Genomic DNA, 26,318 nt, shown 5'->3' on the forward strand with positions numbered 1-26,318 from the left:
GGGGGGGGGGGGGCGGTAAAGATGAAGATGTTTGATTAAAGTCTTTGAAGGAGATTTCATGAAAAGCGTCTCCCTTCGCTCCACAGCTGCCTCTCAGCGTCCCTGAGCAAGGCACCTTCTGTAAAGTTGTAGAAGACTGTGGTTATTATTACTGTTGCTCCTGCAAAGCTTCCCTGGATACATAAAAAAATGTGAAGATGAGGTCCCAAGTCGAGCCAGAAATGTCACTTCTTGGTTTTAAAACGCAAATAAAAATGGGGGGGAAACCTCCGGGAGAGAAAAAGGCAGAACAAAAGCAACACGTGTCCTGTCATAGTGGGTTTCTAGGTTTCCTTCTGGTCGAGGGGCCCCCGTCATCGCCCTTTGGTTCACCACCCGGCCGGTGACGTTGTGGCCGGAGGAAGAACGAGGGCGGAGGTTTGTCGTGGCGTCGTCCTGCTAAATGTAGAACTGGTGCAGCGCCAGTCTGTCCATGAAGGGCTGCACCAGGTTGTCTGTGGCGAAGTAGAAGACCAGGCCGAAGAAGATGGAGATGGGCAGAGCGGGGAGCGCCTTCTTGAAGATGGCGAGGAGGAGCAGGGTCAGACACAAGCCCTGGGGGGGGGGACGAAACAGAGCTGTTATACAACCAAGGTGCTGGAGCTGTGTGTGGTCATATGCAGAACATAGCTTCAAAATAACAGCTTTGAGTCCATTCAAATTCTAATTCGGCCCAAAACACATCAAAATATGGCTCTTTTCTGGTTAACAGCAATTTTTGATCCTATAAATGTCAGAAATGGATTCAGCTTTCTCAATTATTCCCACAACCACTTCAAAACATTCGTATAACTATTGTCTGCATATGCTAATCAATGCAACTTGTGCTAATCGTGCTAATTGCCAAACATATGCAACTTAGCATCCGGCGGTGTCTTTGTGTGAGGACCCGTACTAAACATTTCTATCATACAACTTTGGGGTACTCATCATTTCCGGGTTCACAATAGGACTCTATGAGCAAGCAACTCGGCTACCACAGAGTAACGTCATGAGACAGAAGCTCTGCGGGGGCACCGGCGAGCGACAACAAAGCCGTTATACAAATCAAGTGCTGGAGGTTTTGCGGTGGCGCGAGTTGGGCGCTGAAATAAGAACTCACGATGAGGATGGCCACGAAGCAGGCGAGCGTGGTGTTCCAGTCGCCGCTGGCTGTGGCCGAGGCCTTGCCCACCAGCATGCTGTAGAAGATGAAGTCTCCGAGCCCCAGCTTCACCCCCCCTGAGAGAGAGAGAGAGAGACCACAGTCAGGGTGGAGGCTGCTTCAGAAACACAGAAACTCACGCCCTCCCCCCCCCCACAGAGATCTGTGCTGTAATTACTGTACAAACTGAAAAAGAGCCCCTATTTACCCGGGCTCTCGCTCACATGAAACCCGGCAATTGTCGTAAATAATCGCTTCCTAATCTGCGACTAAAAACAGGCTGCAGCCAAACATCTAGTCGCTCACATTTCACAGAGAGGGCAGCTCATAAAAACACTCCCCAGATGTTTTATGATGTGGTTACACACACACACACACACACTCACAGAGAGAGACACACTGAGAAAGAGAGAGAGAGAGAGAGAGAGAGAGAGCGAGACACATACTGTGAGAGAGAGAGAGAGAGAGAGACACAGAGAGAGACACACAGAGAGAGAGAGAGCGAGATACACACTGAGAGAGAGACACAGAGAGAGAGAGACACACACTGTGTGAGAGAGAGAGAGAGAGAGAGAGAGAGAGAAAGAGAGACACACAGAGAGACACAGAGAGAGAGAGACACACACTGTGTGAGAGAGAGAGAGAGAGAGACACAGAGAGAGACACACAGAGAGAGATAGAGACACACACAGAGAGAGAGCGAGAAACATACAGAGAGAGAGAGAGAGACACACTGAGAGAGAGGGACACAGAGAGAGCGAGAGAGACACAGAGACAGAGACACACACACACAGAGAGAGGGACACACTGAGAGAGAGAGAGCGAGTGAGACACGGAGAGCGAGAGAGAGACACGGAGAGAGAGAGAGAGAGAGAGAGAGAGAGAGAGAGAGACACGGAGAGCGAGAGAGACACGGAGAGAGAGAGAGAGAGAGAGAGAGAGAGAGAGAGAGAGAGCTCTCAATATGTGATTCTGAGGAGCAGAAGCGAGTCGTTGTTCTGCGGTTGTTTTCAATACAGTTGGAGAGAAACTTTAAATATGCTAAACATGCTAAATATGTTAAATACGGTTCCGTCAGCACTCACTCTCCTCGTCGTCGTCGTCCTCCACGGGGGGCCGGTCGGAGGGCATCTCCTGGATCTCCCGGCGGGTGTCCTCCGTGGTCTGCAGGGGGCCCAGCTGGTGCTCCTGGCTGTTCACCCAGTTGGAGCTGAAGCCCCCGTCGTCACGAGACAGAGCGGGGGGCGAGGCCGCGTCTGCAGAGAGCGGCACCGGGTCAGTGTGAGGAGAATCAACATGAGGGAGATGTGAACACTAAACCTGGCCCACCCGCCTGCAGCACCTCCACCCAGCCGTACTGTGAAGAGTCTCCCGACTTTATATCTAATAGTAAGTCAGTCTATTATAGATGAGTTACGGCCCGTCTACACACAGGCATCGGAAAATGCTTTCAACGCTTCGCCCGTTCACTTGAATGGGGTGACGTAGAAGATTTTGAATCTTCGCCGAACTGCATTGTGGGGAGCGGAGCGTGGCTTTGCATCGTGAGCATCACAAGTTGAGCAATGTTCAACTTTTGATGCTCCCGATGCTTTCGAAGCTGGCGTCAGCCAATCAAATCCCGTTTATGCAAATCTGACAGTGGAAGCGCTAGCCAATCAAACCGCGTGTAAGCTGGGAGAGCCAGACCGCAGTTCATTTCCTCATATTCCAAACGAGAAATTACGGTATCAAATCACCCGGTTCTTTCCGACCAGAACTATTAACGGGATACAAACCGGAGGAGCCAGGCATGGAGGGAGGGGGCAGAGACAGGGGGGGAAACTGGTAGGTTTTCGCCTGTTTGGGGATTTTATATCCAGTTTACTTCGTTTTAACATCGCTATTGCTTCGTATGTCGGGGGCGGGAGATTCCTGATTGGTTGTTGGTCGCAAGAAATCGCCACGCTTCAGACACGCCCAGCTTCAAGATTTGTTGATGCCTGTAGTGTAGACGGGCCGTAACCCCTACGTCACTTCTGGGCAAAAATGACGGCTCCGCCCACTTTTGGGGGAAACAACGCTCTCAGTTGAACGGCGGTCGATACAAATTCTGAAGTTTTTGCCAATCTGATCAGAAATGTAAGAAAACCGTGGGTTTCTGATCTTCAAAGAGCCCGGTCACGATGGCCAGTCAGGCAAACATTACATTAACTCATTGGAAATCGACGATCGGGCTCGATACATGGTTAAATTAAAATCAGTAGGCGCCGGCTGTTACTCTCATGAGCGAGGCGGGAAATAATAGTTTTACATGCCAACAAGCTGCTTTGTCGTTTATTGCTCCTCAGACATTAAACAGATCCAGAGTTCAGTGTTTCTGGACTTCCTCTAAGAAGAAAGGACGGAAACAGAAGAGCTCTGTGGCTTCAGGCTCCATCGCCGTTCAAGTGACAGCGTTGGTTTCCCCCAAAAGTGGGCGGGGCCGTAAAGTGACGTAGATGTTACTCTCATCTGTGGACATCGATCGCCTACTGCTATATTTAACCGTATATCGAGCCCCATCGTCGATCACTTAATGTAATGTTTGTCTGTCTGGCCATCGTGACCGGGCTCTTTGAAGATCCACCAATCCACGGTTTTCTTACATGTCTGATCGGATTGGCAACAACTTCAGAATTTGTATCGACCGCGGAGCCGTACTTTTTGCCCGGAAGTGTTACTCTCATGTATAGAGTATTCCAACGTATTATATATTTATTATATATTTGTTCCTATTGTGTGTTCTATAGGTAAGGTATGTTTAGTTATATCGCACATGTTCAGACACAGAGGCAAATCAAAGTGCCTTACATCATCAGTAACACTTAAGACAAAAGAGAGGAACATAGGAAAGAAACAATGGAATAACAGGTTCATCAAACAGATACAGAATAGTTTAAAAACAACATTGTAAATACGGTAGGTGCTAAAAAAGTTAAAAGCCTTCTGGGTAAGCAGCTGAAAAAGTTATGTTTTTAGCCTCGACTTAAAACACCTCAGGTTTTCTGGAAGTTTGTTCAATTTGCGGGGAGCATAAAAACTAAAAGTAGCTTAGATACTTCAATCATCTTCACTCATACCAGCCCGAACAGAATGACTTTCAAGTCCCAGATATATATGACCCACTAGGTGGAGCAATGTAAATCACATCCCTGGTCACTTTGAATACATCACAAACCTTCTGGAGCCTCCTCGGGCTGCGGGGGAGGGGCCGCCGCTTCTGTGGAGTTTCTTTTTGGCGGCCACTCAGTGTCGGCCATGTTGACGAGCCACACCATCGTAGCTGAGGAGGAGGAGGAGGAGGAGGAGGAGGAGGAGGAGGAGGAGGAGGAGGAGGAGGAGGAGGAGGAGGAGGAGGAGGAGGAGGAGGAGGAATCAGAGGAGAAAAATATTAAGGTTTAGGGATTCATAATACAAGAAAAAATAGGAAGGTGCATCAATGAACACTTGGTTAACCCTTAGATGCCCGAGTGACTGGACCCTCTTCATAAGTGGGTCAAAAAGGATCCGTATTAGAATAATGTGTTTTTATGCCATTTGTCATTTTGGTTTAGAAAAATCACTTGTATAATATTTAGTATTATATTTTGGTTCACACTAGAAATATTTTATATTTAATTTTTCACCATGTATAAAAAAGTAATTCATTTTTTAATGAATGATCCCCCGCTATTCTGAGACCCTCACAGGATTCCAGTCCCTTTCCAAAACTCATCTCTTCTCCTCTTGTCTACTCACAGCCCCCCCCCCCCCCATCAATCCATGCCGGTTGATCAAGTTTGATAGTCCTATACCCCCACCCTAACCTTCCCTTATATTGTAAAGCGATTTTGAGTCCTTGAAAAGCCCTATAAAAATATAATGTATTATTTTTATTATTATACTGACAGGTATCAGATCTTGCTGTGGACAATAATCTTCCTGAGAGGTGTCACTTGTGATGTCGTCTGTGTGTTCTACAGTGAATGTGTTCCTGACGGCAACAGGTGATAAGAATCAAAGGTTCCCATAGGAAACGCATGCGGGTCATTTTTGACCCACGTATGGAAGCTCGGGGTAGAAATACAAAAACTACAATTTCTTAAAATGTAAATTTTAAATTTGAATGGCATGATATGCAAAGCATGTTTTTTTGAGGAATAGCTGGAATATGAAATGATAAAACATTTTTATTACAAAGATACTTCAAGAAAACCACCTCACCGGGTCCAAAAAGACCCACTTATGCATCTAAGGGCTGAGACAAAGTGAAACCATTGGGTTGTATTAATAAAGTAAGTGTACATTAATAATAAAACATGAGGTTCCTTGTGGCTGTATACAAACATATTCTCTCATTTCTTTCTACACCACAGCCAAAAGAAATACAAGAACATTCCATAGACAGAATTTTCAATGCATATCAGCATTGAAAGGCAGAGCGCTGAGGAAGTCCTTTGAACTGCTCATTAGACTCAGGGGGAGAGCGGACGCTAAAAGGAGTTGAAGTGTTATTTTAAGTGGCTGCACTAAAGGTTCTTAAAGTGTCAGATAAAGTGAAAGCGCTGAAAGAAGATTAGCTGATGAAAAATGTGTCATTTCAGTCGAAAACGCTTAAGGAAGTTAAAGAGCATGTGAGAGAAGTTGGAGTAGGATGTTAAAGGGGAAGCGTTTTTCCATTGCCTCGTGTCTTTGTTGTATTCAGTATTCAGAGTTTCTTACAGGAGTAGATGAGGGCGGGGAAGATGGGCTCGTTCCTCTCCTGAGCCGTCTCCACCAGGATCCTCAGGGGCCCTTTGGGACAGAGCACCGCCAACAGATCTGAGAGGAGAGAAACCACACAGCTGGAGTTAGACAACCTGAGAGAGACAGACAGCCTGAGAGAGAGAGAGAGAGAGAGAGAGAGAGAGACAACCTGAGAGAGGCAGACAACCTGAGAGAGAGAGAGAGAGACAGCCTGCGAGAGAGAGAGAGAGACAGAGAGAGACAGAGAGAGACAGACAACCTGAGAGAGAGAGAGAGAGAGACAGACAGACAGACAACCTGAGAGAGGCAGACAGCCTGAGAGAGAGAGAGAGAGACAGCCTGCGAGAGAGAGAGAGAGAGACAGAGAGAGACAGACAACCTGAGAGAGAGAGAGAGAGAGAGAGAGAGAGAGAGAGAGAGAGAGAGAGAGAGAGACAGACAGACAGACAACCTGAGAGAGACAGACAGCCTGAGAGAGAGCGACAGACAGCCTGAGAGAGACAGACAGACAACCTGAGAGAGAGACAGACAGCCTGAGAGAGGCAGACAGCCTGAGAGAGACAGACAGCCTGAGAGAGAGCGACAGACAGCCTGAGAGAGACAGACAGACAACCTGAGAGAGACAGACAGCTTCAGAGACAGACAGCCTGAGAGAGACAGACAGACAACCTGAGAGAGAGACACAGACAACCTGAGAGAGAGAGAGACAGCCTGAGAGAGACAGACAGCCTGAGAGAGACAGACAGACAGCCTGAGAGAGACAGACAGCCTGAGAGAGACAGACAGCTTCAGAGACAGACAGCCTGAGAGAGACAGACAGACAACCTGAGAGAGAGACAGACAGACAACCTGAGAGAGACAGACAGCCTGAGAGAGACAGAGAGAGAGAGAGAGAGACAGACAGCCTGAGAGAGAGAGAGAGAGAGAGACAGACAGACAGACAGACAACCTGAGAGAGACAGACAGAAGATTGTGGGTACCTAAAGAACCCAATTGCAACCAGATATGAGGAAACCCCTGGGAAAAGGACCATGCCAGTTTTCCCCTTGCCTAGATTTAGGGTAACTTCGGAGCAACATTTCGCTTCCTTACCAACAAGCTTAGTGAAAGTCCATAGTTAAAATGTATTCCTAATGTTTGACATTTCAGATGATATATTTTATTTAAATGATAAAATAAGATGGACTTTTATTAATCCTCGTGGGGAAATGGTTTCTCTGCATTTGACCCATCCTAGTGTTAGGAGCAGTGGGCTGCCATTTTGAACGGCGCCCGGGGAGCAGTGTGGGGAACGGCGCCTTGCTCAGGGACACCTCGGTAGCACCCAGGACTTGAACTGGTGACCTTCCAGTTGCCAAGCCAAGTCCCTATCGACTTCGCCACCACCACCCATCATGCTACACTCAGACAGTAAGACAGTAATGCACCGCGTTAAGGGTGGCCGATACCACAACATCTGGATCCGATCCGATCCCAAGTATTTCAGGGCCAGTACGATGCCGTCATTTTTAAATGAAAAGCGTCTTATGTACTTTCGTGTAGGGGAGAGCTGCACGACATGATTTGAGCTGAAAGCATCATAAATAGACTATATCTGAATTAATTTTCATGATTAAAGACAGGACAGTTTTTATAGACAAATAAACGTTTTACTTTTGCAAATTTAAAGTGCAAACATGAAAAGTAACGATACAAAGTGGCCACAGTAGCGAACTGCCTTCTTGCACACGTCACAGTTTGCTACGTTTTCATTAACAGTTGTGAAACAGCTCGTGAACTGTTAGCGCCGGTGTTATGCATGCCCACTGCACCTCGCGGAAGCATCACACGGCATCACACCGGAGCCTCGCTGGGGGAAGCTTTGGCGCTGTTCTGAGTTTGTTCTATTCTGTCAAAAATGAGGGACAGCTTTCAGATTTTTCCGTCATTGTTAAAAAAAAAATCGACCATGGGCGGAAAATATTTGGTTAACGCGAACTCTGATCGGAGGTATGGCTATTTTGGGATTGATCCGCCCACCCCTACACCGCGTGTCTTTGTGCTGTATGATGTATGATTTGAAAAGCAATACAAAGTGAATTAAAGGACTGTCGGTTAACATTTTAATATCTTCAGCTTTGGTTCCAAATCTATTCCTTTCCTGAAGATCATAAAATAATGAAAATTGTCAAACCTATCCTTCTTCCTTACGCCCTAATACGACCCAGATGGACCCAGGTGCAGAGAAAGCATCCCGCCCAAAGGCTGAAGGGTTCATCATCTTCTCGAAAGCAGCCGAATAGAGAGGAAGATTTACCGTAGACGGATATGACGGCTAATATGAGCCAGGCGGTCCACTCGGGCAGGTACTTGATGAAGACGAGGGCCATGAGGGCGCTGATCATGATGAGGTAGGCCTGCTGGAGCCGCAGAGGACCCTTCCAGTGAATACACATCATGCCCACCACCCCGAAGTTCCACACTATTATCGCCAGCGTGAAGTAGTCGATGGCCACGTTGTAGGTCTTGAAAACCTCCCTGTTACACAGAGCATGGTGAAGATAAGACATCGGGACATTTATAAGAATACGTGGGAGCTGAGATCAAAGGTTGAGCTTACTTGAGGTAGATGTAGGAGAAGAAGAAGAGCAGGAGGAGGGAGGAGAGGAAGAGCCAGCCTTGGATCACCTGGGAGGAGAAGATCAGTCAGGGGTTTGTTCAAGCTATTTTATTTATTTTTGTATGACGTTTAAAAAACATGTCTAAGAAGGGTTTTGCTCCAAATACCAAACAGATCATTCTAGCCCTGCCTCATATCCCTCTGTTTCACTTCCTGTTTCTAAAGTGCTGATTTGGGGATAAAGCTTTAAAGAGGAGGGTCTGAGCTCATGCGGGACCCGGCAGCTACCGTCTAAACTAAACGCTGCCGTGATGAAACGCCATATCATGGATCATCAAGGATCTGAAACAGCCTGGAGCTCAAAGGCTTTCTCTCTTGCCGGTTATACCACAAGGTGAGTTCCTTTCTACTTCCTGCTTCTTCACACACATGCTCTCCAGTACAGGTTAGCTCTGAGTGTTAGCGATGCTAATGTAAACAAAGACCGTATTACGTCCAAAACAGTCGGGCATTGTTTCTGATAGCAACGTTTCTGATTGGCCCGTGGGTCCACATTTCAGATATTACGTCATATCGGACGCAAATCTGGATCAGCTCCGTTGTTCCCCGTTTTTAGAGATTTGGGTACGGAGGAAAAGAGAGAGGGTTTTATTTCCTGACGCTGCGTGAGTTCCTCGACACACCGGGGACACATGTTGATGTAGAGAAGACATCAACATGTGCATTTTGCATGATAGGTCCCCTTTAAATTACCTGGACAGCTACTCTCCTACTAAAGCACTTGAATTAAAATGCAGTCATCATTATTTGAAATATTTAAACCTGTGCTTTTCCTACTAAGTCAGGTCTGAATGCCTGCTTTAAAAAGGCCTATTTGAACTTGGGGAACACATTGTTAGGATATTTTCCACACATCTCAAGACATTCTCTTGCACAATGTTATCTGTTTTATTTGTTGTATGTCCTATATATATATATATATTCATCATGTTGCACTGTTGGAGGAGCCTGGGACTTCAGTTTTTCATTGCCATATCATCACTGTAGCTGCTGTGCACATGACAATAAAGCCTTGAATCTTGTAAAGAAGTACCTTGTAGCAGCGGTACTTGTAGAGCAGTACCAGCACCAGCGTCATGACGATGATGACGGTGATCATGATGCCGGCGTTCATGACGGAGTTCAGCGCTCGCTGTCCCAACGTCACAGCGTCCTCCGGGAAGGGAGTGTAGATCCTGAGGGGGGGGCAGAGCAGGATATATAATAAATACAGTAAAGGAAATACAGAGGCTCTTATTATGAAAAGGATAATGTACAAAATAGTACGTTGTTACCGTTTGAACTACGTAGCAACGGCAGGAACTGCTCAGATAGCGTTTTTGAGGACCTTTTTGATTACAGATTTGAAAACATCGTTGCTTGCTTTAAAAGTAGCACAATTCATTTTGTCAAAGCTTGGAGAGTATCTCGATATCCCTGCCCTAATGCCAAAGGAACTGGCAACTGAATATGTGTCGCCGTCTGATGTCTATGTCTGGACCGCTGCGTAAAAAGGAGGGTTTCTGCCCGTTACTTCTGCGCTGTTTTCTTGTCCCAGTTCGGCCAAACTGTATACAGTTAAATCGACCGGACTTCTTTCTGCAGATGTGAGCGTCCTTAACAACGGTCAATAAGTCCTTGACAGCGGTCTGTCTGTTCTGGATTAACAACGTGTCACGTGTTCTGAATTGACCAATCAGAATAGAGTATTCAACTAAGCCATGTAATGAAGTGAGATCATTCTGCTTCAGGGGGTTAACATTACTCTGGATATGACTTTAATATATAAATATGACGTTTTAGTGTTTTATTACCCTGAGCAAGACTCTGCTTTATGATCGTTTGCACTCACAGCACCGTCTTGGTATTTAAACTATGCAGCTTTATTACAGCTCCATACATTACGTACTGTCTGGAGGTCTGAGGAGGGACATGCAACACATAAAGAACTGATCTTATTATACAGAAATTAGATTGAATTAGAGCTGCCCAACTAATATGTTATAATATTGGACTAATAAATAATATGAGACAAGTATGATGAAAATTGAAACCTACGGTATGAACACTAATGTGTATAGGATTTAGATTTTTGGAGTTTTACACAAAAGTATAAATGTAAAAAGGGTTTTAAGTCAGTTTAAACTGGCATTGGTTTGTCAATACTTTAGATAAGTAATACTTGTTCTATGTGTATGAGAGTTGATAAGATCAAAATGCATCAACTAAACCAAACAGGTCTGATAAATATTGCATTAACTCCATCTAGTGGCAGTACGGCTATACTGCGTTTCTTTCAAACACCAGACATATATGCCCCTTTCACACCAGCGCCTTTTCAGCTCCGGCTCGGAGCTAGAGCCTGAAAAGCGCCGGGTTTTCCAGTTCACACCACAGCGGCGCCGGCTCTTAGCTCTGGAATCCGCTTCATTTCCAGCTCCAAAAAATTGTAGGTCCAGAGGCAAGAGCTTTGGAGCTAAGAGGCGACGTCGCTTACGTCTCTCTTACGTCGAGGCGTGCAGGAAACTAAACCCACCTCCCATGGGTCGACTGTCATGCCTGCCTACAAGCAGTAGTGCCTATAAACACACTTTATAAAGTCAGGCAGCACTAACCAGGCTTCGTGTGATTCTGTTTATTTGTGCCTTACTTTGACCATCCGTTCGCTGTTATCGATCATTGTGGAGAGAGGCAGACGTGTTGTTTTGTATTATTGCAGCTATCGGATGCAAGTAGGGCTGCAACAAACGACTAATTTGATAGTCGATTAATCTATCGATTAATGAAACGATTAATCGACTATTCGGACTATTATGCCTTGCACAATTTCTCAAACGCTCTTATTTAGCCATCAACTTTTAGATTTAGTTTGAGGTTGTTTTAGGCATGTGGAAACTAACAATGAAGACAATAAAGATGAATACTTGATTAAAAAATACATAATATTAAATTAACTAAACAAATTGTTTACAAAATGAACATGGCTTTTCATTTAAATTAAATAAATAATATTTCACATCAAAAGAAACAGTGTTTTAGCAAATAATAAATAATGTGATAACAGAATTGTAAACAGAACAGCTGAAACTTTAACAAACTAACTAATTCAGTTACCTCAAATCATTAACCCATGTTTATATAATGTAGTTAACTCCGTGTGTTGCTGCTAGCACACATAACACCTGACGTGGAAACGTTACTCGTGGACGGGGCTACAGAGCTGCTAGAAAGACAGTGGAACCCGGTGTATTCCTCCGTCTGGATCTGGAGCACTTTTGCTAAATGTTTAGACAAATTGCTCGTGTTACCTCCCTTACATGCTAAACTCTTATTGCACTTTTGGCAACGAGCATCGAGACGGGTAAAGTTTAACCACACCTCGGAGCGCGTTCTCCCCGCCATCTCCGCAGTGTGTGTAAACTGCCCTGCCCCCTCCCACACAGACCAGGGAGAGGGATCTCGTCTGATCGAAAATACATTATAGACGCATTTGTTTGTCTTTTTACATATTATAAACGAGTTGGCCACACTAAGACTGCGAAGTGCGATATAATGTTTTTGTATCAATAATACATGACATATATTTTTTAAATGTCTCCAGTACCAATAACGTTGTAGTTTAACGTCGCGTAAAACGCACGTGATGACGTCACCAACGAATCGACGACTGAATTAGTTGGCAACTAATTTGGTAATAGATTTTAATCGATTAAGTCGATTAGTTGTTGCACCCCTAGATGCAAGTAGTCAGTTTAGCTTCGGTTGCTATGCTAACATCACCCGTTTTATACCAGAGAAACTTTCATAACAGCGTTGTGATACCAAACAGTGTCAATTCAGACTGACACACATTCACTTAGGCTAAGGGGAACCGGGGATATGCATCAGCTGCTTGTGTGAGTCGGACAGTGAATACTTTAGAGCGGCCGCTGCAGTGGGAGCTAACCGGGAGCTAACGGGAGAATAAACTCCCGTGGAAGAGCAGCCAGCTCTGCAGCGGTCGGTAAATGCTGCAGAAACACATTAATAAACAATGAACCACGGCACTCTGGAGCAAAGTATAAGGTTGGAGAAGTCGTTATTCAATTTATTCTGGCTTCGTGTGATTAAAAGCAACACGATCATCGACCCGACGCAGTTGTTGTTGTTGTTGTGAGCGCCGTAATGGCTGCCTTTGGGGAGCAAATCAGCGATGTAAACAGTGACGTCATGACGCAGCTCTGGGGCGCCAGGGGGCGGTGTGCACAGAGCGGGAGCTGAAAAGGGAAACCGGAGCTGAACCAGAAAAGCTCCCGCTCGGAGCTAGAAACTGAAAAGCGCTGGTGTGAAAGGCGCAATAGTGAGCTGAGCATTGGTGCTGAAGATTTATTTACATATCAATTCATTGTTTAGTCTTTTAAATAGAAAGAAAAAAACTATTCCATTCCAGTTTCTTTAGTCCATATTGGCATGTTTAAATGTCTTTAATCAGGGCACAACTCAAAGATATTGATTTTATTTGTATACAAAGAAAAGCAGGACATTTCCATATTTGAGAGATTGAAAAAAAGAAAGTTATCCTGATATTTTTTTTAAATAAACGCAGAATATTTGACTGTCCATTGAAAAACCATTAGAAACATACTTAGAATCCCCCTGCGGTTATATTTTATATCAGAGGTGGGAAGTAGTGGAGTACAAATACTTTGTTTACTGCACTTAAAGGTCACCTATCATGCTATCTGTAGGCAATAGCACAGATCTCAGATATATAAAAATTAGGGCTGTCAAACGATTACAAATTTTAATCAGATTAATCACAGCTTAAAAATTAATTAATCATGATTAATCACCATTCGAACTATGTCCAAAATATGCCATTTCTTTATGTATATTGTTGGGAATGGAAAGATAAATGAAAGAAGGCGGATATATCCATTTAACATACAGTATCTATGTATCTCTGCGTGTCAAAATGAAAGACAGCCCACACACCTATCAATCATCAAACCGTGGGGTCTTAATTCATTACGTGTTGATTTCTATCAACGAGGAGTACTTCAGGAAAGTCGACAGGGGGGGGGGGGCTAGTGGAGTACTTCGTGACCACAGAGTGTGAACGTTGTGATCAGCTGTTTTAGCGCAGTTCTCCAGTGAAGGGGGGAGTCTCCCTCCGCAGCCGGTTGGCGTAGTTTTGGCACAGTTCCGTTGTACAGACCGACGTTAACAGCAGCCTGTCTGTGCACACGGAGACCGACTCTGTCGTCCGGTGATCGAACCGCCTTCTGGAAAAGCTTCACAAGTACGTCGGTACGCAAATGCGCTTTGTGACACAAGTGACGGTACGCATTTCAGATTACGCACATAACCTGCGTACCAGTTATGTGCACCGCTGTACCAGAGCCATATTATTACTATTATATGGCTCTGCCCTGTACTACAGCAAGAGTATTCTCCGTCGGGACTTCCTGCAACAACACCACGCCGTTATCAAAGATGTTCTATTGAGAAGACGATCACTACGTGACAAACGTTTTCAAAACCGTGGCTACTGAAATCAATCTTACTTACTGCTGTCTGTGCAATTTACTCCGCACGAGTTGGCAGACTTTATTTTAACATCATGTTTCATGGTGGGGCTAAGCAATTTCTTGGTATGGGTGTAGCCTACGCCAGCCATACCCTGGCGCTGCCACTGGTGGCACGTATGGGGCGGGCCATTCTGCACATGCATTAAATGCGTTAAATATTTTAACGCAATTAATTACCGCCGTTAACGCGATAATTTTGACAGCACAAATAAAAATATATAAAAAACATGTCTATGAAGTGTTTTGCTCAAAATACCAAACACTGGCACCCATTCTAGCCATGCCTCATATCCCTCTATTTCACTTCCTGTTTCTAAAGTGCTGATTTAGGGATAAAGCTTTAAAATTAAAAAGGAGGGGTCTGAGCTCATGCGGGACCCGGCAGCTACCGTCTAAACTAAATACTGCCGTGATGAAACGCCATATCATGGATCATCAAGGGTATAAGAGTATGTTTAAACACGAGTATCTGTACTTCTACTTGAGTAAAGGATGTGCATCTCTGTTTGATAGTAAAAGTATTTTCACTCACAGTCTCTGGCCGTCGTTCTGCGTGTAGAAGCTGACCGACTTGATGGTTGCCACGACGACCACCATGCAGAGCGTCACGGGCACGAACAGCATGATGACGTGTTTGGCTCCATACTTCAGGGTCAGCTCTTCATCGTCGTCCTCCTCCGCCTCCACCACCACCCGGGGGGGTCGAGGGGGGGGGCTGCCCGTTCTGCTCTGGACCACTGCCGTTACCTCCGGGACCCCCAACTCCTCCATCAGCTCCTCTGGACCGGGCCCGGACCCCCGCTGCCTCCTGAGGGGGGGGCTCAGAGGCCACGTCTGTCTCCTGCTGGTCCTAAACAGGAGAAGAAGGCAAGTTTATTTACATAGCACTTTTCAACACAAGGCAAGTGCTTTACAAAAATGAAAGACATTAAAGGTCCCATATTATAGCTCTCCGATATATACAGAACATGTCTCTGAAGTGTTTGGCTCCAAACACCAAACAGATCTTTGCAGCGTCCCATAATCCCCTCTGGGGGGGGGGGGGTTTTCCTTGGTTGCTGATTGGCTAATGGTTACACAGGACCAAACATCGTTATGACATCACAAAGTGGCCAAAATCTGATCAGCTCATTTTCAGACAGGTTTTTATAGAAATGGATCAAAAAGAGAGAGAATCTTTGTTCCTGAAACTTTCAGAGTCTCTTTCCACAGAGGGGACACATGTTGATGTAGAAGAGACATGAAGAAGAGGGGACACATGTTGATGTAGAAGAGAATGGAGAAGAGGGGACACATGTTGATGTAGAAGAGACATGAAGAAGAGGGGACACATGTTGATGTAGAAGAGAAATGGAGAAGAGGGGACACATGTTGATGTAGAAGAGACATGGAGAAGAGGGGACACATGTTGATGTAGAAGAGACATGGAAGAAGAGGGGACACATGCTGATGTAGAAGAGACATGAAGAAGAGGGGACACATGTTGATGTAGAAGAGACATGGAGAAGAGGGGACACATGTTGATGTAGAAGAGACATGAAGAAGAGGGGACACATGTTGATGTAGAAGAGACATGGAGAAGAGGGGACACATGTTGATGTAGAAGAGACATGAAGAAGAGGGGACACATGTGATGTAGAAGAGACATGAAGAAGAGGGGACACATGTTGATGTAGAGGAGACATGGAAGAAGAGGGGACACATGTTGATGTAGAAGAGACATGAAGAAGAGGGGACACATGTTGATGTAGAAGAGACATGAAGAAGAGGGGACACATGTTGATGTAGAAGAGACATGAAGAAGAGGGGACACATGTTGATGTAGAAGAGACATGAAGAAGAGGGGACACATGTTGATGTAGAAGAGACATGGAGAAGAGGGGACACATGTTGATGTAGAAGAGACATGAAGAAGAGGGGACACATGTTGATGTAGAAGAGACATGAAGAAGAGGGGACACATGTTGATGTAGAAGAGACATGGAGAAGAGGGGACACATGTTGATGTAGAAGAGACATGAAGAAGAGGGGACACATGTTGATGTAGAAGAGAATGAGAAGAGGGGACACATGTTGATGTAGAAGAGACATGAAGAAGAGGGGACACATGTTGATGTAGAAGAGACATGAAGAAGAGGGGACACATGTTGATGTAGAAGAGACATGAAGAAGAGGGGACACATGTTGATGTAGAAGAGACATGAAGAAGAGGGGACACATGTTGATGTAGAAGAGACATGAGAAGAGGGGACACATGTTGATGTAGAAGAGACATGGAAGAAGAGGGGACACATGTTGATGTAGAAGAGACATGAAGAAGAGGGGACACATGTTGATGTAGAAGAGACATGAAGAAGAGGGGACACATGTTGATGTAGAGAGACATGAAGAAGAGGGGACACATGTTGATGTAGAAGAGACATGAAGAAGAGGGGACACATGTTGATGTAGAAGAGACATGAAGAAGAGGGGACACATGTTGATGTAGAAGAGACATGGAGAAGAGGGGACACATGTTGATGTAGAGAGACATGAAGAAGAGGGGACACATGTTGATGTAGAAGAGACATGAAGAAGAGGGGACACATGTTGATGTAGAAGAGACATGGAGAAGAGGGGACACATGTTGATGTAGAAGAGACATGGAGAAGAGGGGACACATGTTGATGTAGAAGAGACATGAAGAAGAGGGGACACATGTTGATGTAGAAGGAGACATGGAGAAGAGGGGACACATGTTGATGTAGAAGAGACATGAAGAAGAGGGGACACATGTTGATGTAGAAGAGACATGAAGAAGAGGGGACACATGTTGATGTAGAGGAGACATGGAGAAGAGGGGACACATGTTGATGTAGAAGAGACATGAAGAAGAGGGGACACATGTTGATGTAGAGGAGACATGAAGAAGAGGGGACACATGTTGATGTAGAAGAGGGGACACATGTTGATGTAGAAGAGACATGAAGAAGAGGGGACACGTGTTGATGTAGAAGAGACATGAAGAAGAGGGGACACATGTTGATGTAGAAGAGACATGAAGAAGAGGGGACACATGTTGATGTAGAAGAGACATGAAGAAGAGGGGACACATGTTGATGTAGAAGAGACATGGAGAAGAGGGGACACATGTTGATGTAGAAGAGACATGAAGAAGAGGGGACACATGTTGATGTAGAAGAGACATGTAGAAGAGGGGACACATGTTGATGTAGAAGAGACATGGAGAAGAGGGGACACATGTTGATGTAGAAGAGACATGTAGAAGAGGGGACACATGTTGATGTAGAAGAGACATGAAGAAGAGGGGACACATGTTGATGTAGAGGAGACATGGAGAAGAGGGGACACATGTTGATGTAGAAGAGACATGAAGAAGAGGGGACACATGATGTAGAAGAGACATGAAGAAGAGGGGACACATGTTGATGTAGAGGAGACATGGAGAAGAGGGGACACATGTTGATGTAGAAGAGACATGAAGAAGAGGGGACACATGTTGATGTAGAGGAGACATGAAGAAGAGGGGACACATGTTGATGTAGAAGAGACATGAAGAAGAGGGGACACATGTTGATGTAGAAGAGACATGAAGAAGAGGGGACACATGTTGATGTAGAGGAGACATGGAGAAGAGGGGACACATGTTGATGTAGAGGAGACATGAAGAAGAGGGGACACATGTTGATGTAGAAGAGACATGAAGAAGAGGGGACACATGTTGATGTAGAAGAGACATGGAGAAGAGGGGACACATGTTGATGTAGAAGAGACATGAAGAAGAGGGGACACATGTTGATGTAGAAGAGAAATGGAGAAGAGGGGACACATGTTGATGTAGAAGAGACATGGAGAAGAGGGGACACATGTTGATGTAGAAGAGACATGGAGAAGAGGGGACACATGCTGATGTAGAAGAGACATGAAGAAGAGGGGACACATGTTGATGTAGAAGAGACATGGAGAAGAGGGGACACATGTTGATGTAGAAGAGACATGGAGAAGAGGGGACACATGTTGATGTAGAAGAGACATGGAGAAGAGGGGACACATGTTGATGTAGAGGAGACATGGAGAAGAGGGGACACATGTTGATGTAGAAGAGACATGAAGAAGAGGGGACACATGTTGATGTAGAGGAGACATGAAGAAGAGGGGACACATGTTGATGTAGAAGAGACATGAAGAAGAGGGGACACATGTTGATGTAGAAGAGACATGAAGAAGAGGGGACACATGTTGATGTAGAGGAGACATGGAGAAGAGGGGACACATGTTGATGTAGAGGAGACATGAAGAAGAGGGGACACATGTTGATGTAGAAGAGACATGAAGAAGAGGGGACACATGTTGATGTAGAAGAGACATGGAGAAGAGGGGACACATGTTGATGTAGAAGAGACATGGAGAAGAGGGGACACATGTTGATGTAGAAGAGACATGAAGAAGAGGGGACACATGTTGATGTAGAGGAGACATGGAGAAGAGGGGACACATGTTGATGTAGAAGAGACATGAAGAAGAGGGGACACATGTTGATGTAGAAGAGACATGAAGAAGAGGGGACACATGTTGATGTAGAGGAGACATGGAGAAGAGGGGACACATGTTGATGTAGAAGAGACATGAAGAAGAGGGGACACATGTTGATGTAGAGGAGACATGAAGAAGAGGGGACACATGTTGATGTAGAAGAGGGGACACATGTTGATGTAGAAGAGACATGAAGAAGAGGGGACACGTGTTGATGTAGAAGAGACATGAAGAAGAGGGGACACATGTTGATGTAGAAGAGACATGAAGAAGAGGGGACACATGTTGATGTAGAAGAGACATGAAGAAGAGGGGACACATGTTGATGTAGAAGAGAAATGGAGAAGAGGGGACACATGTTGATGTAGAAGAGACATGAAGAAGAGGGGACACATGTTGATGTAGAAGAGAAATGGAGAAGAGGGGACACATGTTGATGTAGAAGAGACATGGAGAAGAGGGGACACATGTTGATGTAGAAGAGACATGGAGAAGAGGGGACACATGCTGATGTAGAAGAGACATGAAGAAGAGGGGACACATGTTGATGTAGAAGAGACATGGAGAAGAGGGGACACATGTTGATGTAGAAGAGACATGAAGAAGTGGATTTTGCATAATAGGTGACTTAAGAGCATACAACACATTAGAAACATTAAAAAAGCAAAGGTACATGAATGAAAGTTGCCGTCTGAGATGTGAATAGTTCAATTAAAAGCAGCGGCAAAAAGAAAAGTCTTCCGCCTGGATTTAAAAGTAATCAGAGTTGCAGCGGAGTGTGTTCCAGACACACCCCTCACCAAAGTCTCACATGACGCGTTCTTTTGACACTTTTCTAACCTTTTATATTCCTTTCATCCTTTTTGCATCCCCAGACAACATGTTCCCGTTTCCCCGTCACCCGAACCCATCTTTGACCTTCAAACCACTCTGCCCCGTGTTCCTTCCTCTCCCACAGAAGCATTGTTAAGCTTTTGCCGTTTCGATGGGGGAGTCATATTATGGAGATGACAAGGAATTGTTGGTGAAGATTGGGAATGGCATGCAACAGAGATATCCCGGGACTGGAGTTACTAATTTTACCAAATGGGAAGAATTGCAACACAAGATGAATTCTTGAAAGTTGTTCTTATTGGTCTTTAGTTTGGTTTTGTAATTGGCTAGTGAACAAACAGAGACATTGTGGTTTGCAGTTAACACATGAACATTTATCTGGCACATAAATTCTATGTTTGTTTTAAGAAATCTTCTGAAAGTCTGTGCCCAGAACATATCACACGAACAGTCAAAATATATCTTTCTTAATGTATTTATCTGCAGAAGTTCTCAAGTCAACAACATGACATTATGAGTCAAAAACAGTCCTGACTAAATGTGTTTGTTTTTATTGGCAAAAGAACCATGGAAATGGAATTGCACAAATATTACAGCAATCTTATCAAACTATCCATGTTTTCATTTCAGAGATTAGCTGGCAGGTTTGAGTTCACGAGAGAAGGTCCTCTGCGGATAAAACGCTACCCTCATCCCAAAGATCTGTCCCGCCATGACAATAAAAGCAGGAGAACTGTGAGACATAAAACGAGTCAAGACACAAAAGACATCACGCAGGGCTGCAGCTAACGGATATTTGTATTATCCAGTAATCTGCCAAAGACATTTTCTAAATGAATACATTGGTCCCAAACCAAAAGATTCTCCCTTATTTACTTTTGTAAAACAGCAGTCAACAAAAACAGAAATTGAAGTTAAATGTCATGTTTATCGATGATAAAAAGCCTCCCCGTCATCCTAAAGCAGTGGTTCTCAAAGTGGGGGGCGCAGAGGCATGCCAGGGGGGCGCAGAGGCATGCCAGGGGGGGCGCGAGAGACCAGGAGGAAAAATGGTTATATAAATTATTATCATAATTTTATTATTGATTCGGAAATAATATGATGCAGTACTATTAGGTCTGGGTCTCTGTGTTCTCTGTGTGCGCCGGAGCGAGCCATTTTGTGTGCGCGAGAGAGAGAGAGCGCACCGGTACCGGAAAACGTTGTTGTTAGCTTCTGGTGCTAGCGAGCTACGCTAACGGATATAAGGAGTCTTTTCAACAACAAAGTGGAGGAGAGTCCTCTCCTGTCAGACTGAGAGACTCAGTGAGCTAAAGGACTCTCAGCGTTATCTCAGTGGGTCTCAAATGTTTTAGTCACCATTAATGTAAACAATTATTTCCGAGGCACACGTTTATATGATCATTATAGTTATAAAAAAAATAAGAGAATAAATGAAAAACAGCTATGAAATACTATATGACAGTGAAACAAGAATAAAGTTTAAAAGGGTGATTTGTAAAATATCCATAAAGAAAAAGTAAATCTGTTTACAGGTCTGTTTCAAATGGGTGTTGAGAGAGGTTTCCATAGATCTCTCATGTTGCTCTCAAAGTGCACCAGATTGATGCTTTTAACTTCAATATTTAAAAATAAATCTTCCCGGGGGAGCTTGCCCCCGGACCCCCCTATGTGAGGTCCACACACCACCTATAAAAATAGCACTTTACCCCTGCTTACACCTACAGTGGGGCAAAAAAGTATTGTGATCATTTTGACCCCACGGGGTGAGATCTAGCGTGGAGCCCCAGATCGAGGGAGATTATCAGCGGTCTTGTATGTCTTCCATTTTCTAATAATTGCTCCGACAGTTGATTTCTTCACACCAAGCTGCTTACCTATTGCAGATGCAGTCTTCCCAGCCTGGTGCAGGTCTACCATTTAGTTTCTGGTGTCCTTTGACAGCTCTCTGGTCTTGGCCATAGTGGAGTTTGGAGCGTGACTGTTTGAGGTTGTGGACAGGTGTCTTTTATACTGATAACGAGTTCAAACAGGTGCCATTAATACAGTTAACGAGTGGAGGACAGAGGAGGCTCTTAAAGAGGAAGTTACAGGTCTGTGAGAGCCAGACATCTTGTTTGTTTGTAGGTGACCAAATACTTATTTTACCGAGGAATTTACCAATTAATTCATTACAAATCCTACAATGTGATTTCCTGGATTCTTTCCCCCCATGCTGTCTCTCATAGTTGAAGTGTATCTAGGATGAACATTACAGGCCTCTCTCATCTTTTTAAGTAGGAGAACTTGCACAATTGGTGGCTGACTAAATACTTTTTTGCCCCACTGTATATGCCGTGAGCTGATTATCGAGCCTTCGTTGCAACAGTCGCGGGTACATTGTGTATATGCCTGTGGGGAGTGTTGCAGTAGAACATTCCTCTGTAGTGCCGGCACATTAATGGGAAACCCTACATGTTTGAGCACCCTCTATGAAACGTCAAGCTACCCCACAGCACCCCCAAAAGAAATCTCTGGCGCCGCCACTGAGCCTGACTATTTGTGTTGGGGGGCCCCGACAGAAAAAGCTTGAGAACCACTGGGCTAAAGACATGTGCCGCCATGACAATAAAACGAGTCAAGACACGTGTCAGAAACACGAAGCCGTCTCACCACGAACACAGAGACATGAAGCCGTCTCACCACGAACACAGAGACATGAAGCCGTCTCACCACGAACACAGAGACATGAAGCCGTCTCACTAAGAACACAGAGACATGAAGCCGTCTCACCACGGACACAGAGACATGAAGCCGTCTCACCACGGACACAGAGACATGAAGCCGTCTCACCACGAACACAGAGACATGAAGCCGTCTCACCACGAACACAGAGACATGAAGCCGTCTCACTAAGAACACAGAGACATGAAGCCGTCTCACCACGAACACAGAGACATGAAGCCGTCTCACCACGAACACAGAGACATGAAGCCGTCTCACCACGAACACAGAGACATGAAGCCGTCTCACCACGAACACAGAGACATGAAGCCGTCTCACCACGAACACAGAGACATGAAGCCGCCTCACCAAGAACACAGAGACATGAAGCCGTCTCACCAAGAACACAGAGACACGAAGCCGTCTCACTAAGAACACAGAGACATGAAGCCGTCTCACCACGAACACAGAGACATGAAGCCGTCTCACCACGAACACAGAGACATGAAGCCGTCTCACCACGAACACAGAGACATGAAGCCGTCTCACCACGAACACAGAGACATGAAGCCGTCTCACCACGAACACAGAGACATGAAGCCGTCTCACCACGGAACACAGAGACATGAAGCCGTCTCACCAGGAACACAGAGACATGAAGCCGTCTCACCAGGAACACAGAGACATGAAGCCGTCTCACCAGGAACACAGAGACATGAAGCGTCTCACCAGGAACACAGAGACATGAAGCCGTCTCACACGAACACAGAGACATGAAGCCGTCTCACCACGAACACAGAGACATGAAGCCGTCTCACCACGAACACAGAGACATGAAGCCGTCTCACCAGGAACACAGAGACATGAAGCCGTCTCACCAGGAACACAGAGACATGAAGCCGTCTCACCAGGAACACAGAGACATGAAGCCGTCTCACCACGAACACAGAGACATGAAGCCGTCTCACCACGAACACAGAGACATGAAGCCGTCTCACCAGGAACACAGAGACATGAAGCCGTCTCACCACGAACACAGAGACATGAAGCCGTCTCACCACGAACACAGAGACATGAAGCCGTCTCACCACGAATACAGAGACATGAAGCCGTCTCACCACGAACACAGAGACATGAAGCCGTCTCACCACGAACACAGAGACATGAAGCCGCCTCACCAAGAACACAGAGACATGAAGCCGTCTCACCACGAACACAGAGACATGAAGCCGTCTCACCAGGAACACAGAGACATGAAGCCGTCTCACCACGAACACAGAGACATGAAGCCGTCTCACCAGGAACACAGAGACATGAAGCCGCCTCACCACGAACACAGAGACATGAAGCCGCCTCACCACGAACACAGAGACATGTAGCCGTCTCACCAGGAACACAGAGACATGACAGATCCTAATTTAAGTAAATTAATCTGTGGCTTCAACCATATCCTCTAATGTCACCCAACTAAACTCATGTTTCCAGGATAATGAGAAGCAAGGAAACGGTTGTGTTTAATTGTAGTAGCTAGATTTACTCGCCTCTCATTGTACACGCAAGGAATCTTTATCTTGAGCCCTGATATGATGAGCATTAACCTTCTTTTGAACCTCTGCTGCAGCCACGCTGTCCAGGCTAAGCTTTTCTGACCTGGCTGACATCATACAGACCATAATATGCAGCTAAAGACAGAAATTAAATGTTTAGCAGCTCTCCAAGAAAGAGACATACTGTTGAAATGTACAAGCACAGCTGTTATGGGATAAACAAGGCTTAAGGTTGCGAGGTAGACGGTGAAAGAGACTTTGACTGCTGGGCCAGCCACACCTTTATTTACAGTGCGAGCCTAACAGAGAGCAAAGAACACAATACTCATTTACTGCATTAACATCCTGATGACACCACGGTTATCAGACTGCTGCACAGTGTGTGGCGTCGCAATCTGACACACACACACACACACACTCTCACACTGACCATGTTGTTCTCGATATCCTCGGCATTGTTCGCCATGTTCGGCTCGGCTGACGCTTGTCCTCACATGCACACCAGGTTCTATTGCCCTGTTGAAAGAGAATAGGAGTTTAATATTAAGTTATAGAAGTATATTAAATGTGCATAATAAAAGGTCAAATCAAAGTAAAGGTGGCATATGTTTTATAGCCCTGAGTCGCAAATATGTGATTTAAAAATGACTTGACAGTGATTTAAAATCAGAAAACACAAAAAGAGAGCATATTGACTAATATAAATAACATCATACTTTACAATTGTGTTAGCTGTTATTTGGCCCTTCATAGTGTTTCATCATTTCAACATTGTTCCGTTTTATTTTTGGATGTTTATATTTTCTAATCTGCTAATTCTGCTTTGATGCTTCTACATTCCCAATTTGGGATCAATAAAGAATATCTTCTTCTTTCCTCTGAACTGTAGTGGAGTAGAACAAAGTAGCAACACAGGGACATACTCAAGTAAAGTACAAGTACCTCAAAATGACTACTGAGTAAATGTACTTAGTTACTTTACACCTCTTCTGATTCTGATGCCATAACGGCACAGCTTATGTTATTTCTATTAACAGGTTACTAGCAAGGAAGTTAGTGTTTGGTGGTGCATACAATAGAGATATACATACGAATACAAAAATATAGGGTTATAACAAGATCTAGAACATTAATATAGAATATAAAACGAAGAAATAAAATGCAAAAGAGTCTTTAAAACCAGCTGTGCAGCTGTGTTACTAACAGACCATCCATTTTTATTGTACATTTTTTTAACAAGGGGCAGGTAAAATAAGACATTCCTTTCCATCATAGGCTACAAAAACTGCGTTAAGTGTACATGTTTTATTTTCTAATAATTTCCATAAGTGGAATAAAGTAATAAATACATAAATAAAGTCAATCTTATCTTAATTCTAATAAACTACTAACGGCTCAAATAGCCATTAGCCAATAATAACGGCAGAGCAGTTAGCGGCCGTTGGGAGGCTAACGGCTAATTCTCTGAAACATGGCTCAAAGAAAATGTAGTTCCTGAAGAGCGGAATGATATAATATATGATTTAATAATAGCAGTTTAACTCACCTACTGAGGTTGACGGCTACTTTCCTTGGTTTTGTGTTGAGGTGTGTCTCCTGAAGAGGTTTAAAGCCGCTCCGCTTTCTCCTCTTTGTTGTTCCTGTCTTCACACCTAACTTCCGGTCGCTTCCTCTGCTTTTTGCGGGAGAGGCGGTTGGCATTCAGCGTCGGTGCTTTACCGCCACCTAGTGTATTGGAGTGGGGAGCGGAATACTCTTCAAGAAATACATTGAAGATATATACAAATATATGTATTCTTTTTTTTAATTCATGTATTTATTTCCACATTTATTTATGTATGTACTTATTTCCACATTTATTTATGTATGTACTTATTGCTAAATGTATTTATTTGTACATTTATTTTGTCTTTTATATTTTTCTGTATTTATTTCTGCATTTTTTAAATTTAAAACAGCTGTATTTATTTCTATACTTATTTCCACATTTATTTATTATTTTATTTCCGTATTTATTCATACATTTATGTATGTATCTATTTATATATTCCTCTATTTATTTCAACATGTATTTATTTATATATTCTTGTATTTATTTCCACATTTATTTATTAATTTCTTTATTTATTCCTGTATTTATTTATATATTCCTCTATTTATTTCAACGTTATTTTATTTATATATTCCTCTATTTATTTCCACATTTATTTATTATTTTATTTATTTATTCCTCTATTTATTCCTCTATTTCCGTATTTATTCATACATTTATTTATGCATTTATTTATTCTTGTATTTATATATTCCTCCACATTTATATATATTTTTTAATTATTTCTACATTTATATATTTATTTATTCCTGTATTTATTTCTACATTTATATATTTATTTATTCCTGTATTTATTTCTACATTATTGTATTGATTTATTCCTCTATTTATTTATCTATTTGCGTATTTATTCATACATTTATTTATGCATTTATTTATTTATAATTATTTCACGTTCTGTCCTCAATACTTGTGTACTGTTTAATGTTTTCTTATTGTTTTTTCTTATTGT

General features: G+C 43.9%; 1 protein-coding gene across 1 annotated transcript; it reads right to left on the reverse strand.

The window, feature by feature from the left end:
- On the reverse strand, nt 1-25,434 carry LOC117467798 (presenilin-1-like). The gene is given in 12 exon segments (XM_034111664.2): nt 1-594; nt 1,142-1,260; nt 2,269-2,439; nt 4,383-4,487; nt 5,906-6,004; nt 8,226-8,446; nt 8,529-8,596; nt 9,622-9,763; nt 14,670-14,846; nt 14,848-14,987; nt 24,185-24,270; nt 25,301-25,434. Coding segments are annotated over 11 exon segments (1,434 nt in total). The 5' UTR covers nt 24,221-24,270; nt 25,301-25,434; the 3' UTR covers nt 1-438.
- Nucleotides 25,435-26,318: the final 884 nt, after the last annotated feature.

Source organism: Pseudochaenichthys georgianus, chromosome 22 (genome assembly GCF_902827115.2).
Source record: "Pseudochaenichthys georgianus chromosome 22, fPseGeo1.2, whole genome shotgun sequence".
In the NCBI taxonomy this organism is placed as follows: domain Eukaryota; kingdom Metazoa; phylum Chordata; class Actinopteri; order Perciformes; family Channichthyidae; genus Pseudochaenichthys; species Pseudochaenichthys georgianus.